The 17,178-nt window shown below is 35.0% G+C and overlaps 1 protein-coding gene across 1 annotated transcript; it reads right to left on the reverse strand.

The window, feature by feature from the left end:
- Positions 1-10,869: 10,869 nt before the first annotated feature.
- On the reverse strand, positions 10,870-11,799 carry LOC141718453 (uncharacterized). The gene is made up of 2 exons (XM_074520841.1): positions 11,568-11,799; positions 10,870-11,402 (listed from the first exon to the last, which is right to left on the reverse strand). Exons 1-2 carry the CDS (start codon positions 11,797-11,799, stop codon positions 10,870-10,872), a joined length of 765 nt encoding a protein of 254 aa, XP_074376942.1.
- Positions 11,800-17,178: the final 5,379 nt, after the last annotated feature.

The raw sequence follows: 17,178 nt of genomic DNA on the forward strand, positions 1-17,178 counted from the left end.
TTTGATATGTGGATCGCTAGAATCCGATGTACGGTTTAGGAGAAATGACCGTTTTAAGTAACGGCGTTTCGCGACCGAACCATTACTCCTCGCCTTACTTTGAAACCTTGGTTAAGGTCCTTAAATGACTAATAGGAGTATGAAACAATTATGTAAAGTGGATTAGGCAGTTGATAGGGTACTCGCGAAAGAATCGCCTAAAAATTCTTAATGGTTAATTTATTAAAAATGGTGGAGCCAAGGGTACTCGAACGACTTATGTGATTCGTTAAGCGTAGAAGTGACCATAAGCGAACGTTAAAGTTCAATTGGTTAAAGTCTAGTTTCTTAAGTGACCGGGGTTTAATTCCGACTTATGTTGTTGTTCATAGGTTATCGAACCCACTCTAAGCTTAAGTCTATCCGGGAACACTCAGGCAAGTTTTCTACCCGTTATACTATTGTTGTGATGTAAATATATGTATATGCATTATCTTGTGATAAGTGCATGATTATTATTAGCAAAGTCTTGCGATATATTGGAGCATGTGATATGATATTTATATGCATGCCTGTTTCGTAATCTTGATATCTAATTGTTGATTCAAATGCTTATAAGTTGTATAATACCTATGCTAGAGATAAGCAGTAGTTGCGTATACCCTTAGCATAGGGGACCCAAAGGTGAACATTTTTCTAAACCGGGAGTCGATGTTCCCGAGTATAATATATATATATATATATATTTATATATATATATATATTTATATATTTTACAAAACTATTAATCGAATAAGGTTTAATCGATAACTTTATTTTAGTTAATGAATATTATTTTGAATATTCATTCGAGGACTTATGACTCCGCTTACTTTATTTAATGAATATTATTTTGAATATTCATTCGAGGACTTATGACTCCGCTTACTTTATTTAATGAATATTATTTTAAATATTCATTCGAGGGCTTATGACTCCGCTCCTTTTATTAAATATTATTCTTTATTTTATTAAAGAATAATGTTTTGATAATCAAACTTATTTTCGATTATTCAAATAAAGATCGTACTTTCATATAAGTATATCTTTGGTTATTTATTATTCATTTCAAGTATGAGTCTTAAAACTTCTACTTCAATTATTTTTATAAAGATTATCCTTTATGGGAATATTATTTAAATAATAATATTCAGATATTCTCCAACATATCGGGACTGATTTATTTTATTAAATCAGCATTACTCCAAACATTTTTAAAAATATTTTCGAGTCTTCAAAATGATTTTGATAGTTAGAGCGGATCCCAAAACTCATTTTTATATTTAAGATCTTCCTTTCAAAGGGGATTTAAATACTCGCTCAAAACCCGAGGGATCCGGCTCTGTGGTATATTTTATATTCGCAACAAGGTTGCTGATCAGCAAGATATCGGGTTTATTCCAAGGTTTTCTTCTTTCCAAATTCATTGGATATTATAACTCTATTTATATTTTTCATAACAGAGGTTTCCAAGGAAAGTATGAGATATATATATAGGTGTATATATATCGGGACTTAATAAAGTATCTCGTAACTTCATTATTTATAATGATATTTCAAAGATTGAATCTATTCAAGTCTTTTCTTGTAGTCTCATCTATGTGATGAACTTTTGAAACTGACGATACCTTGAACGGTGGTAGTTCAAGTAGTATCCGGAAAAGATATAAGTATATTGGAGTATCTTGTAACTTCATCTTTTCAACTTATATCTGGTTAATGATTATCTTATGCATGACAAAGATTTTCACAAAAATGTTGAGACAAGGTTAGATATATGAGATCACCTTGGAACGATATTTTTATACAGTTATAAACTGGAACTCTGTGTATATTATGCATGGAAAAGGACTTCCAAGATTTTGAAAAGTATATATACATATATACTGAATATTTTGCGACTTGGTCGCGATAAGATATCAAACTTGGTTCATTTCTTCTTGACCAAGACTTTCATGAGTACTATGAGAATGCTCATATATTGTTAATTATTATACATATTATTTCGGTGGGCTTGTTGCTCACCCTTGCTTTCTTCTTTCATCACACAACAATAGATAGACAAGATGAATAGGATCCAGCTCCCAATTCGCGAGCGGATAAGAAACGTTCCGCAGTTTCCTGTAGGCGTTGATGCCGTTGTAGATGAGGTAGGATCTACCAATAGGCTAGGCTTTCAACTTTTGATGTACCAGACTTATGTATATTTATGAATTGTAATAATGGCAAGGAATATGTAAATTATTCAGAAACCCTTTTAAGGTATAACGGTTTATAATTGTGGAATAAAATGACTTGTGTTATTTTTGGTATTCATCTCTGAGACTATAACTTGTGGTGTGTGTGTATATTGTGAGGTCACAGTACTCAGTAGTTGGTTGACTGTTAAGATTAAGTATTGATAAGGGAAATGAAACTCGTGACAACCCGAATCCCCGACCCCGGATTTGGGGGTGTTACATAGAAGCTGGTACTAAAGCAAGTCATTATTTACAGAAAATGAAAGTAAAAGGGAAGAAAACAACTCTGTTCTACAAGGATCCAAAGATTCAAGCTTTTGATCCTGAGGTAAGTAAAAGAATATTTGAAAGAGAAAATCCCAGAGTTGACATGGAACAACTTAGGCTTTTGGAAGAAGAGTACAAATCTTTGAAGTCAGCAAATACTGATGATGTCTTACCTTATGAAGATATTCCTGGTAGCAGACCTACAAAGGGTGTGGTAATCAAAGAAATCAGTCAAACTGATGCTGAAGGGCCTTTAAGGTCTCAAGCAATTTTAAATGCTGACAAGAGTTATAAGGGGAATGAGAAGATTGGTGAGAAGTCAAAGCCAAAGCCTAAAGCTTAGTCCAAGAAGAAATCAGCATCTAAGAGTTGAAAATCACAAACACTGATAGATCAATCTATTCAGTGGTAACAACTCATGATAATGCCGATGCTCAGAAGATACAAGAAGAAGAAGCCAATCAGTTTTATAAAAGAAGAAAGATGATAATTGGAGCTGATTGGGATGAGAAACTAAAGTTGACAACAACCTTTGACAATGCTCAAGCTATAGAAGAAACAAATGTTGAAGCTCAACCTGTCACAACCTCTGATACTACTCAAGTTGTTAACATTTCAAGTAAAATGCAAGCTGAAGTCACAAATTCTGATTCAGAGGACTTAAACTCTAATATGCCAGAATTAACCTTTGGAAAAAGAAGAAGCTACTATGGGGAATCAAGACAACTACACCAGTAAGAGATTCTTTTAAGACTATCAAAAAGATCTATAGTGGAAATTCTCATTCTAGAAAATATGGTAGAAGAAGTGGTTTGGGTCTTCCAATTGCTGATGCTATTGTTGTTAATGCTTTGATTCTAAGGAAACCTGAAAATCTGACAGAGATTGGTGATAACACAAAGCTCAAAGATTTGAAAAAAATTAAATCAGTTCAGATTGTAAGTGATCTAGTTGGTGAAAAGCTGATCTATTTTCTGGAATCTGGAAGGAGGTTGAGGCTCACTCAAGAGCATTTAAAGAATTAACCATGGTAGGAATTGGAATTCATCAGTACTTTACTCAAGGTAACCAACTCTACTACTGCTAGATGGCCTGCATTATTGAAGAACTTAGTACACATAAAGCAGAGAGGAATGAAATACTAGTCCAATTTTGCTCCATAATATATTCATGAATCTGGACATACTGTTGATATGCCTACTGGAGGAGCTAAAGTGGTTAAGTCTCTAGGAAGAGAAGTTCGTACTTTCAATCCTGATGGAAAGAAGATTGAATTTCTGGAACTGGATGATTTGGCACTTGGAGAATCAAATTTACATAACCTCAGAGCTGTTTTTATCAGAATGATGAATCTTTAGAAGAGCTCAAGGATATCAAATAACAGATGCAAATGTATGTAAGTGTTATTGAAAGAAAACTACTCAATAAACTCCTTGATGAAGCTCCAGATTGTACTAAAGTTCAAGATTGAAGATAAAGTTTGGAAGCACTGACTATAAGATAGGTATTTGTTTGAATTTCTGCATTTAGATAGTTTTGACATCATTAATTTAGAGCTTTTTCATATTTCATTATGAACAAGTTGGGGAGATTGTTAGAAAAAATTGATGATATCAGCTTATAAACTATCATAGTTTGTTATCAGCATTTGATATCAGAGTTTAGCAGAAGGTGACGTCATCAACATTTGTCATCAGTACTTGCTGATCAGTAAATGACATTAGTATTTAGTCACAACAACTAAAGATCAGGAGATTTCGAAGATGGAAAGAGTTTGTTGAATTCAAGTCGGTGAATGACTCTACTTCTAGTAGAAATCAAATTAAGGATATATTTTATGATTCTTTATTGTAATAGAATAGGATTCCTTATTTGATTGTGTAGCTGTGCAGTATATAAACACAGATTAGGTTAACACTTTATGTGTCGCGTATTGATTTATCTTTTGTGTAACCTAGCAGCTTTCAAGGATATGTGTTCATCCTTTGAGAGATTAGTTTATAATCAGTTTTTATCAATCAATAGAAAACTATTTATCCTGTTGAGTGCTTTTTTTTATTTATCTACATAAACTGTATTCACTTCCCTCTATAGTTGTATTAAGAACCTAACATTAGTAATCACGGTTTGCACAATTAAGTTGTAAATTATAGGACCTTAAAAAAAATTTAAAAGGCAACTTTGTGCACAGTTTTATAAGTACACAAATCTTTTCTTTTAGCAGTAAAGTTTAAAGTTTTTTGTCAAGTTTTTCACAAACAACACATTAAGTATCTCTCTCAGAGAAACAAAAGCTGAGTTTGTAATTTTACAAATTCCATATTGTAGTAACATTATTAACTTAAAATAACTCTTAAGTTTTGAGTATTTTTTTGTGTTTGTTCATTTTCACTCCGCAAGATTAACATACACATGCAAGTATCGAGCATTGCTATACATCAACAATACAGATTAAGAAAAACTCAAAAAGTGTAACAATACATTCACCCCTCTCTTTATTTAAGTTGCCCAACACTCAATATCTAACAAGTGGTAGCACAGTAGGTTGTTCATGTCGGGTTTCGAGGCATAAAATACAATCAAAAACTAAATTTAAAACCAGATTAACTAGAATAAAACTAAAACCCTATGCATGACCCATGTGAAAGATGATATTTGATTCGTTGTTTAGATGTTTACCTTAAGAAGTTTTATGTGAAGGATGTCTAATGTAGGGTGTTCATGTTGGGTTTCGAGATATAAAACACAATGAAAACTTAATTTCAAAATGATAAATAATGAGAATAAAATCGAGACCCTAGTAGGACCCATGCAACAGATGATATTTAATTCGTTGTTTAGATGTTTACCTTAAGAAGTTTTATGTAAAGGATGTCTAATAGAGGTCCTTGTAATCTTGATCACCATGTATCCCGCCTTGAGGGATCTACACCGTATAGGTATCTGTTATTTCCGAACAATCTGACAACAGAATTACAAAAGGAGACTTCTTACAAATATATATATATATATATATATAGCAGTGTTTGAATAAGCTAGTTGAGGATAAGAGATATTAGAGGAATAAGCTAGTTGAGGATAAGAAATATTAGAGTATTCAAACACAAAGTAGATAAACAAGAATGTTTAAAAACTTTTTGGTGAATTGATTTTTCCACCAGATATATATATATAGAAGATCTCTGTGAGGCAAAGGCACACAGCTTCTAACAAGAGTTCTTACAAAACTAAACTTAAGAGTGCTAAAGATATAGCTTACAAATGCTCTCTTATTCTTGCTTGTATTGACCGTGTCAATGGATCGATTCATTTTTTTAACTCTTGCTACTCTTAGTTTATAAATCACCAAGTTGCATGTGCGGTAAGATAAAATATACGTCTACTATCTAGGTCTAATCACATGTTGCTCCATTTTTCTGTCCCATGCAATCCAGATAGATATAGCATCTTTGAACATCCCTGTTTTGCATGAAAATGAGAATGCTTCTTGATCTTCATAATCCTGATTATAGGTTGCCACTTTCCATTTTTGTACAATCAACCCATGTGACTTTCAAGTTGCTTTCAATTGTTATTCAGACCTGATTGTTCTTTTAGACTTCAGCATTATCCGTTGAGTCTGTTATGAATCATCTGTTGAAGGTGGCTTGAGTCATCCGTTGAGGGCTTTGCAGATTATCCATTGATAGTGTTTCCTCAGCACTTGATACTCTTTAACTTATGCAGAATTACAATGCATCATCTATTTATAATTAGCAAGCCTATTCTGCATATCTTGCTACTAGTCAGCATGACTTGGAATTTCTAACAACTTTTAAACTTCTAAGATATTGTAGTGTACATGAATGTGCTACAGACTTATTTAAACATAAGCTACTCCATCACTCTGATGGTTAAAAAATCATTTAACTTATCTATTTAGAGTGTTTTATAGAGTTATTGTCAAGCCTACACCATAGTCCTAACAATCTCCCCCAATTTATGTTTAATAGAGTTATAGGCATAAATTCAGGTTAACTTGATGATAACAAAACACTCTAAATAAGACTAAGACAGTAAGTAGTAGATAAGTTGCAAAATGCTTCAAATAAAGAAAGGTGAGTATGGTTACATGTCATTTCAAGATGCTCATTTAGCCTAAGTTGATCATTTCTTTCTTTTTTGAAACTCTAGACCTCTTCCCCAGCTTCTTGTCATTCTCTTCAATTTGATGTTGGAGTTGTCTATGAAATTCAGCTTCATTACCATCATTGGGATCCAGCTTATCCTGCATTTCTGTGAGAGTTTCATTGCTAGATATTTGCAGCTGATCTTCAAGTCTAAAAAATCTTCCGACCCCCCTTTCATATCTAAACTCCATCATCCAGTAAGGTTTTAAATGCAGTATATCACCAGTATGTGGGATAGTTAAAACTCTAGGAAGTGCATTTTGATCTCTCCAGCTTTGTCTAATTTGTTTGATCCTGTTGAGAACTTCAGTTTTGGCTATTTTTGTGAAACTAAAATCCTTCTTCATAGCAGAGAACACCTTTATTAGTACAATGTGGCTTTTACTGAGGATTCTGTATAGAGGCCAAATGATCTCGCTGCCTCCATTGTATCTAAACACTAATCTTTCTGGCAGCTTGGTGTTAGCAGCAATTCCCCTTACTTCATCAAGCTCATCGAGGTAGAGATTAAGGTCTGAGAATTCCTTGATGTCACATATGAATAATTGATCATCTTTGTTGACTTTGGGCTTGGGCTTGGAGATCACTTTGTGTTAAGGTGGATTTGGCTTGACTCCCATAATCTTCCTATTTCTTTTGTTATTCTTTTTGGTGGGCACTGGAAGGTTCAAAATAAGTAAAGGTAGACTGTCCCAATCTATAGGTTCATCCTTGGGTATGATAGGCTCACCATGAAAATTGATGCCTGGATAAACCTTGGCTTCAACAGGTTCCTTAGTTGACACAGTTGGTTGATTCGAGGTTGTAGATTATACTTGATCACCTTCCCTTTTTGTAGGACTAACTGGTCTTTTTGCATTGGCCTTCCTCCTAATTCCTTTTACCCACTCTTTTTATGCTTCTTTCTTCTTTGGATCATCAGCTAAAGTTTTCTCAGTTATATTTGAAGTAGCAGGCATCTCCAATTTCCTTTTTTCTCCTTTAGTGGCCTGCTTCAATCTTCTTTTCTGAGCTTCTAGTCTTGCATTTTCTTCATCTTTAGCTTCACCAAACTGAGGGTGTCCAGACATCACACAAATCATCTTACCATGTCTATAGATTCTTGCTATTGTTTTTGTCAAATTGGCATCCTTGGTGGTCTTGAGGCTTTTAATTGAAGCACCCATTAGTTTTATTCATCTGGCCTAGGAGGAGAATAATCAACCAATATTGGATGCTTTGATGATATAATGGCATTTTCATGTTTGGGTTTCAGCATCACAAAGTTGTTGAACTCATTCTTCATAGAGGGCTCACCTTTATCTCCTTTTCCTAGATGCATTTTTTATGGTGATTGATCTCAACTGAGTGAAATGTTTCACTGATTGAGCTTGAGTAGCAGTTGAGCCAAGAACCTTCTCAATTCTATCATCAATCTTCTTCATATGCTCTTTTATCCTAAGCCCAGCTGCTGTTAGATTGATCAAATCATTATTGTCTACAGCTGGTGGCTTAGATATAGTGATAACTGGTACTACCACTTTGTTGACTTGAATATTCATATTCTTCTCCTTTTTACAATCCTTCTCCCCTTTACTGAGTTGGAAAATTGCATCCTTCTCCCCCCTTTTGTTATCATCAAGTGAAGTAAGGTTGGAAGTTTGAGAAGCCACCAACTGTTGAAGTAATTGAGTTTGAGCTTCTTGGTTTACAAGTATCTGGGCCACTGAGTTCTCAACAACTATCATTCTGGAACCCAAGGCCTCAATCTTCATGTTGAGATCATTGTCCTTTCTGAGTTTCTGATGAATATCTATTATAGCTGGCTCAGGAAGTTTAACCTCTATCCTGTCATTGATGTCTTTCTTGACTGCATCAAAGGCTTGGTTGAGCTCATCCACATCTTGCTTCTGTTTATGAGTCTGAATTTTATGCAGTTGTAGAGATTTGAGATGGGCTTCTAGAAGACTTCTGGTACTAGCATTGGTAGTGGCTTCAATTGCTGATTAGGTCTGAGAAATAAGCTTGAACAATGTAGAGTTGAAATGGTGATAGTTGCATTTTGTGGTTAGCATCCAGGTTGGAGTACTAGTAAAGGTACTAGGACCTGCAGCTCCCCTTAAGTCCATGCCAGCTTCATCAGTATCTTCCCCATTAGACTAATCACCAAAAGAGTAACTAGAATCATACTTAAAATCATCACCAGTTATAGGTGGAAGAGATTTGATTGCATCATTTGCTCTTAGTATTGAAGAAGTAGTATGTACCAGATTGAGAATCATCTCTGCTTCCCCATTGCCCTGAGCAGCCAAAGTCTGACAGGCTATAACAGGATGAGTAAATGTCTCAGCATCTAGGGAAATAGAATCTATTACAACTTTGTATTCTTGCTGATATAGTCTTTTCCTTTCTACCTCATTGACATTCATTGACTCACTTGCAGTGCCTTACACCCTTATTGCTCCAATACCTGCCTTTCTCTCATGTTCTCCCTCTTTTTACATCAAGGGCTCTCCTTGGCTCACCACCCTCACACCCTCACCTTCATCATCTAAGAGCATATGGACCGCATCAATGTTTTTAGTTGATTCATTGATTGTATTAATGAATTGATAGAGTAATCACATGCACCCCATATTATATTGAACCATCAATTGTTAAAGGAACTTTGATTCATCAATACAAACTTTAATAATTAAAGGAGTAACTGATGGGCATCAGTTGTTGGGGCTCGTCTCATTTACATAATTAAAGTAGGTAAAATAATCAGACAGCTACAACGGCTACAAACAGTAATATTAACGTTTAGATATATAACGTTCTAATTATTAACGGTAATATTTTTACTTATAAATAGACCTCTTTTGTATTCATTTTTTACACAAAATTTTATAGTACTCATATTCTTAACTTTTCATTCTCATTTTCTTTCATATTTTTATACATATTATGGGTACTAATTGGCTCCCTTCAGAAGATTTACAATTATGTGTTTCGTGGGCTCGACAATCTGTTGATCCGATCACCGGTCGATATTCAAACAGAAATAATTTATGGGGGCGAATTCATGAGGATTATGCAAAAAATTGGTGTGGCACTCCCGAGAATCCTCATGCCGAACCTCGTTCAAAAGTTGCTCTTGACTCACACTGGACACCGTTGAAGAGAGCACTAAAAAAATGGCAGTGTGCCAAAAATCAAGCTAGTAGACATTGTGCAAGCGGAACCAATTTGGTGGATGAGGTAAGAATTTTTTATTATTATTTTAGTATGTTATATATTATTTGTGTGCTAACTTAATATGCATAATTTGTCGTTTTATTTAGACAACTCAAGCTCAAGGATTATATTTTAAGGAGATGAATAAGCCATTTGACAAATGGGAATGTTATGAAGCAGTTGCAGCACATCCTCAATTTGTAGACATTCCCACAAGTTCTCCTCCATTTCAACGAAACTTTCCAAAACAAATGGAATCACCGATAAATTTGAATACTGATGATTGTGTCGATGAAGAAGGTTTCACGACTCCAGATTCTAATCAACAAATAGAAAGTCCGTCTAGTCCGGTTAGACCGTCGGGAGTAAAAGCGTCCAAACATGCAAAAAAGAAAGGAAAATAAGCTATGATAAAAAAAGAAGAGATGTCTATAGCTATTTTTAGTAATATGCAATGTAACCAAAAACAACTTGTGGAGGCCAACATCAAAAGAGATGAAGAAACCCTACAAATGTAGAGGGAGATCTTAGAACTTGAGAAACGAAAAGAAGCAAAGCAGGAAAGACTAGATGCACTAGAGGAACGGAAAGAAGCAAGATTGGCAAAACACGAGGCTATTCAAGAATTGAGGGAGCAAACAAAGATCATGACAATGGATACTACGCAAATGACTCCTATCTCTTTGTACTGGTGCAAAAGGAATTCGAACTCCATTACAATCTACCAGTCCATCATAAACTTGTGATGCTGATGGATTCATTAGATCTTCTTCTACAGACTCTACGAATTCATCTTCCATAAATTCATCCTCAACTATCATGTTATGCAATATGATGCAAGCCATCATGATACTTCTAAGTGTGGAACGCTTATGCATCCGAGCACCGTGACGAAGAATAGCCCATCGAGATTGCAAGATACCAAAACACATCTCTACATCTTTGCGATATGCCTCCTGTTTCTTACCAAACAACTTTTATGATTGTGTAGCAGGATTTGATATGGTTTTTACAAATGTTGAATACTTAAGATAAATCCCATCAGCAAGATAATAAACATTGTTGTATCTTTTACCATTGACGTGAAATACCACTATTGGGCTATTTCCTGCGACGACTTTATCAAACACGGGAGACTGACCTAGAACGTTAATATCATTTTTAGCTCCAAGCACACCGAAAAAAGTGTGCCACACCCAAGTGTCATAGAAAGCGACTGCCTCTAGAATGATAGTAGGGCATCCTTTTCGGCCACTATAAGCCCCACCCCATCCGCTTGGACAATTCTTCCACTCCCAATGCATACAATCGATACTTCCAATCATACCTGGAAATCCCTTTTGTTCGCCCCTAGCTACAAGCCTTCTTAAATCTGCAGGTGTTGTAGCACGAAGGTACTCTTCACCAAAGAGTCCTTCCACTTGCTGATAAAATTTTTTCATGCACTCCAGTGTAGTTGATTCTCCCATTCCACATATTTCAGCACATTGGTCAGCTGCTGCACCGTAAGCTAACATTCATAATGCAACAGTTATTTTTTGTTGAGGTAGCAACCCCAATAATCCAATTGCATCTGCTTTTTGATTCCAGTAGATATCTTGAGTACAAAGACCTGTCATGATGCGATTGAAAACATGAGGACGCATTTTATACCTCCGACGGAAGTCGTCCTAACTGAATATTGGACGATCAACGAAATAATCTTCCATGAGATTTTTTCCTCTCGATAGCCTTTGTCTATGATGATTGGGAGATTTGCTAGGCCGTGAGCCGCGTCCTTCTGCTTCATCTGAAGTATCGATGAAGTCCATCACCATTGCCGCTTCGGTCACCATGGTATTCATGATTTCAGACTCTTCTTGACTATGTTGTTGCCTCTGACTCAACAATCTTTTCAATGCATTCATTACGATACAAATTTGTAGTGATTTTGAGATACTACAATCAGAAGATTATGATATTATTTATGGACAATTTTTTTATCTACAAATTTTGATCAAGATACGTGTCCTTACGTGATTCAACAAAAATCTTATAAAAAATCTAAATTTATCCGCAATCTTATCAAAAATTAAAATTTATCCAACAATCTATAATTGGATATTATTGTGGGACCACTAAATAATAGAAATAAATTTAAATTATGATATAAAATATAATTATTTATTTGATGAATAGTAATCAATTAATTGATGGAGTTGTATGGGTGCATAAAAAGTAATAAAAATGATTAACTTATCATGAATAGTAATCAACTCCATCAATTCAATCTATGAATTGATGAATCAAAGGGACTCATGGGTGCATATGCTCTAAGGTGGGACTCGTCTCACTCACTTTTACCGTGCTAGAAGAAATAGCATGCATATGTTCACTCTTTTCCTTTCATTTTGCGTGGGAGCAACCCAGCCTCTCACTCATATTACTCTCTTCCCTCAATCCTAAGAGTGATTGAAAAACTACTTAATCATCTGCACTTTCAACAATTTTAGATATTTCAGGAGGTGTAGAAACTATCAACGGATGAGTGATCTTCGTTGAAGTAGTAGCTGTAAGTATCAACGGATGACTGGTGTTAGGCTTATCCGTCGAAGGAAAATCACTAATTAACGGATGAGGAATATCCTTCGAAGATGTAAAAATAATAGAGATAGGAGTTGAAACTATTGTCGAATCTGTGGAGATTGATGTTAAGTTTAGGTGCACAGATTTTTCAATAGTTTGAGAAAGAATGGGCGACCGAGCCAACAAATCATCAATAAGATGATGCTCAGATACACTAGATTTTGGCTCCTCCATGAATGTAAGAGACGGAGAATCAGGAACTAATGTGTTTATCATGTCCACATCCAGAGAGATAGTTGGAGAGTTTTGTGTATATGGTGTTTTGATAATGAGAGATTTTGGCTGTGACTCCATATTTGTTGGAGACACATCAATCTGAATTTCAGATGGTGCAGTAACTGAGTCTTAGACTACAATTAACACTGTGTGTGCACCCTGTGACTCCTGCATTGGTTTTGATTTCTTCTTTCTGATATAAGTTTGGGTTTTATCTGTGTCCCTTCCCCTCTTGTCCTGTGCTCTTGGTTGAGAGTTTGTTTCAATAGTTACATCCTTTTGAGATGATGCAACTAGTAATGAGCCAATTTCCTTATTAAGAACTACAGTCTATTGGGAGACTATAGTGTGGCTGGTTTGGGTCACACATACCTCACCCTCCTTATCCTTGGGGCTTCTTTGATTTTCACCCCTTCCCTCGCCCATCTGACTACCCTGAGCACTCCCCTCAAGTGAAGTAGTAGTTGTTACAACTATTGTCTTTTGAGAGACAACAAAGGTTGGCTTCTTAGACTTGGATTTATATTTAGATTTTGTGGCTTGGGTAGGCATCTATTTGGTCACTGTCACAGATGTCATTGCCACAGTTGAAGTCAAAGAAGTAATGGTTGAGAAGAGATTGGAACAGAAGTAGTTACCTCATTTACTTTTTATGCCTCAAAGATTGGAAGATAGTTTAGGGGCACTCCATTGTTGAGGTTATTCCTGCTCGGATCTTTAAGTACACTCTTTTTTTGGACCCAACAATCAAGCTTGCTATTTTGGTTCTCAATTGCAAGGTTCTTAGAAATAAAGTTAGCTACCATCATAAAGAATCTAGCATAATATATGTTCTTTGACCTTTTATTAATGTCTCCTAACTTGTACCCTAATTCCATCATGATAGAGTTACTAAAGTGGAAGTACTTGTCATTCAAAAACATGTACAACATGTTAACCATGGAATAAGTAACTGCATCAAAATTGCTAATTTAGCCAGAAAATGTTTGATAAAAGAATCACAAAGAAATCTCCATTATTTTCTAAGGCCCGTTTTCCTAACCTCACCTAACTTGGTGGGAATGAGAGAATAACCCATAGACCTAAGCATGGTGCTCATATCTGTGTTTGTGTGTAGAACATTAGTGTTGTTTTCTGGAAAATCAAAGCATGCTTGTATTTCATCACAATTAACAAAGTAACCATTACCGTTCAGAGAAAAAATAATGGTTTTGTCTTTCGAGTTGTAAACCGTTGTGGTCCAAATTTGTTCCACAACTTCATAATAGATTACTGAAGACTCAAGCAAAGCATGGCTTAGTTTACAGTTGCGAATGAAGTCTATCATCTTGTGATAGTCCTAAGAAGCAGCAATCTTCTTGTCCACCAGTGCCACGAAGTTGTTCTTTTCATAGAAAAACCCAGAGTGAGACATAATCTTTACTACGGGTGACATTGTTGTGATTATAGAGCAGTTACAGAGAAAAGGGATTTTTGAAGATGAAGAGAGTAAAAGTTACAAAGTAATTCAGAGAGAAATAAAAGTGAAATACATAAATTAATTGGGCTTTTATACTAACTCTGAAAAAATATGAATAAATAATTAAAAATAAAATAAAGTATCTAATGAAATTTTTCAAAACTGTAGAAATTCCAAAATTAATCCATCGACAGATACATACACGCTTTAAGTAAAGTCGATGTGACAACCAGTAAATATTTGAGCTATTTTATAAGTGCGATGTATTTATTCATGAATATTCTGTGTTATAAGGCTGATTATGCGGATTCGTTATATATTATGTATAATTTTATCGTATGGCATTGCGAATGTTGCTGGAATATTTTTAAGCGTATATCTTTTGTACGCGAGTAAGATTTTCGTTACACGATTAAATAACTAGCTCGATTTGATTAGTTGCTACTACGTGATTAGGTAATAATTGAGATTCTCGCGATGTAATGATATTTGTATGAGTTTCAAATAGATGGATAAATTATATTCTAATATTGTGGAGTAGAGTCAATTTATTTGCAATTGCTTGTGTGATTTTTTAATGTGTTAGTTATATGTTTCATGATTTATTAGTAGGTTAATATTAGAAAAAATATTTTTAATATAAATTCTTTTTGTTCAAAATTTTTGAAAACAATTTTATTAAACTTCTAAAATCTCATAGTATTTATGGTATTAATTTTGTGATTTATGGATTTATATTTTAATTACTAAAACACATTCTTTTAAATTATACTTTTAAGAATTATTGAATTACAAGTGTGCCCTTGCATGCAACATCCACCCAAAAAGAGATCAAGGGTAAGACCATCATTTCACCCTCCACTAACTCCTCTATACAAAACAAATGACCAATAAAACCTTGCATGGAAAAGCTTGGTATTAGTGGATGAAGGATAAAATAGTAAACTCAACCTCCAGTACCATTTGGTGAGACAAAAACCAAGTAAAGCACTCATTTTCACATCACTTCTTTTTCACAAACACATCACTCCACTCTCTCTTCTCCCTACCCCCTCCTTGCCGAACCAAAAACACCCCCACCCCTCTCATTTTTCTTCCTCATTTTTTCATTTTCTTAACACCTTTCAACTCAGCTAAGCAAGGGACATTTACACCTAGTGTTACATCTTCATTTAAGCTTAGTTTCTTAGTTGCATGTGGCTAAAGACAATGGTTTAACTTTGATTCTTGTGAATCTAGAGTTGAACCTAATGTGGCTCATAAAACTTGAGCAAGAGAAGGTCTTGATGAAGTATTTTGCTTCTATTTTCAAGCCATGATCTTGGCCTCAAGCATTCGGCAATGATTCCCAAGGAGCCGAATGGATTTTGTTGTTTGTGTGATGGTTTTATTTGTTTTCAATAAGAAATAGACGTTTCATGTGACTTTTAAAAGAACTTATGATCTTGTAAAATATATTTTACGAAGTTTCCATCCCTGCATGCTATGATTTTTACGTTAAAAAGTTGAAGTTATACTTGCATGTTGTAGAATAAGTAGTATATCAGATAAATGTGCTATGTGATCTAAATTTGAGTTTTTATGCAATGCATGCCACTGTTTATGCTCTAAAATGCTAGTATGCTATGTTCCTTGATAAGTCATGATAAAATCTAGTAGCCATCAAGTTGATACCATGTGTTTTAGGTTCGAATATTTGATTAAAATTTTATATGTAAAATCTGCTCTGCTATGCTCTATGTTTTTACCTTGGTAAATGGCTTTTATAGATAGATTTGTGGGCTTGCATGTTGGTTATGTTATTGATATGGGAGTTAAGGTGGAAGGAGGTACACTAGGCACTTTATAGCAGAATTTTTCACCATAATTATAGGCTGTTTTAGGTGAGTTTTGGTAAGGCCTTGCTAGGCATGAGTTTACTGGAGTTAGGACTTGAGTTGTACTTGAGTCCAGTGGCTTTGATTCGTTGAAAAACTTGCAATTAGGTAAGTGCACACACACATTTCCGAGAGTAATTCAGAACATTACAGAACTGCGTAAGCTTGAACTTTGGTCGATTATAACCATTCCATGGGCTAGGCCTTCACGGAGCCTTGGCTTAAATAAGTGTAATACATCCTTAGGAAGTGTAACCAACCATTAGAAATAATAATTGAGTTAGAAAAGTGAGTTTTATGTGAGTAAAAACAGGGCAAAGTAAATTCGAGGGAGGCTGGACAAGTGTCAACTTTGAGCAGAGGCCTACAGAAGCCCAGGTGAGGCCTTGGCCTGAAACCAAGTTTGAGAGATAGTTTTAGGTCTTAAGAATCCATGGGAATTTTTTTTGGTAGAATGCCCCAGGCAGAAGTTAAGATTTCGGCCAAGGAGCACAGGACGTGCAAACTGGTGCTAGCAGAAACCTTAGTGTGAGTATTAATTTTTGTAAGCTTATAGGAGTGAGGTCGCTTTGTCTCACCAACTTTAGAAGTTAGTTTAGAGTCTTAAAAACCCGTAGGAAGTGAATTGGAGTGAATATCCAAGGTGGAGACACCCCATTTCCACCAAGAAACCCGAGAGCACCTTTCAAGTGGCATTAGGAAGTTTTAGTGGTATTCATTGTATTTGGGACTTAGAGGCGAAGAGTCCGAGTGTTGCACATCATCTTTAGGGTTAAATTAAGGTCAATAATAGTTCTTATGTGTTACATTATTATGTGCTTAGGTATTTAGATGATATTATAGTATAAATAACTAGTAGTATATGCCATGCCATTATGTGATTATGTGACTATGTGGATTACTTGAATTGCATGCGATTAAGTTATGTGTATTCTTATAATTATAAGTTCATGTCTAATAATAGTTATGATAAAGTTAATAGTGAGTCTAGGAGCTTATAGGTTTATTAGGTGTTTAAGGGTGAATAGTAACGAGGTTAATATAATGTGTAAGTTCCGAAGCGAAGGGGAAGATTCGTGCCATCAAGATCAAATAATCTTAGAACTATT

The sequence above is a fragment of the Apium graveolens genome, chromosome 4 (assembly GCF_009905375.1).
Source record: "Apium graveolens cultivar Ventura chromosome 4, ASM990537v1, whole genome shotgun sequence".
Lineage (NCBI taxonomy): Eukaryota > Viridiplantae > Streptophyta > Magnoliopsida > Apiales > Apiaceae > Apium > Apium graveolens.

Bases quoted from the DNA above. Each gene is read 5' to 3' on its own strand.
- LOC141718453 (XM_074520841.1), bottom strand. From the start codon at position 11,799: ATGAATGCATTGAAAAGATTGTTGAGTCAGAGGCAACAACATAGTCAA. The intron at 11,403-11,567 runs GTTAGGACGACT...TATGAATGTTAG, and splicing joins CGTTGATCGTCCAATATTCA to CTTACGGTGCAGCAGCTGAC.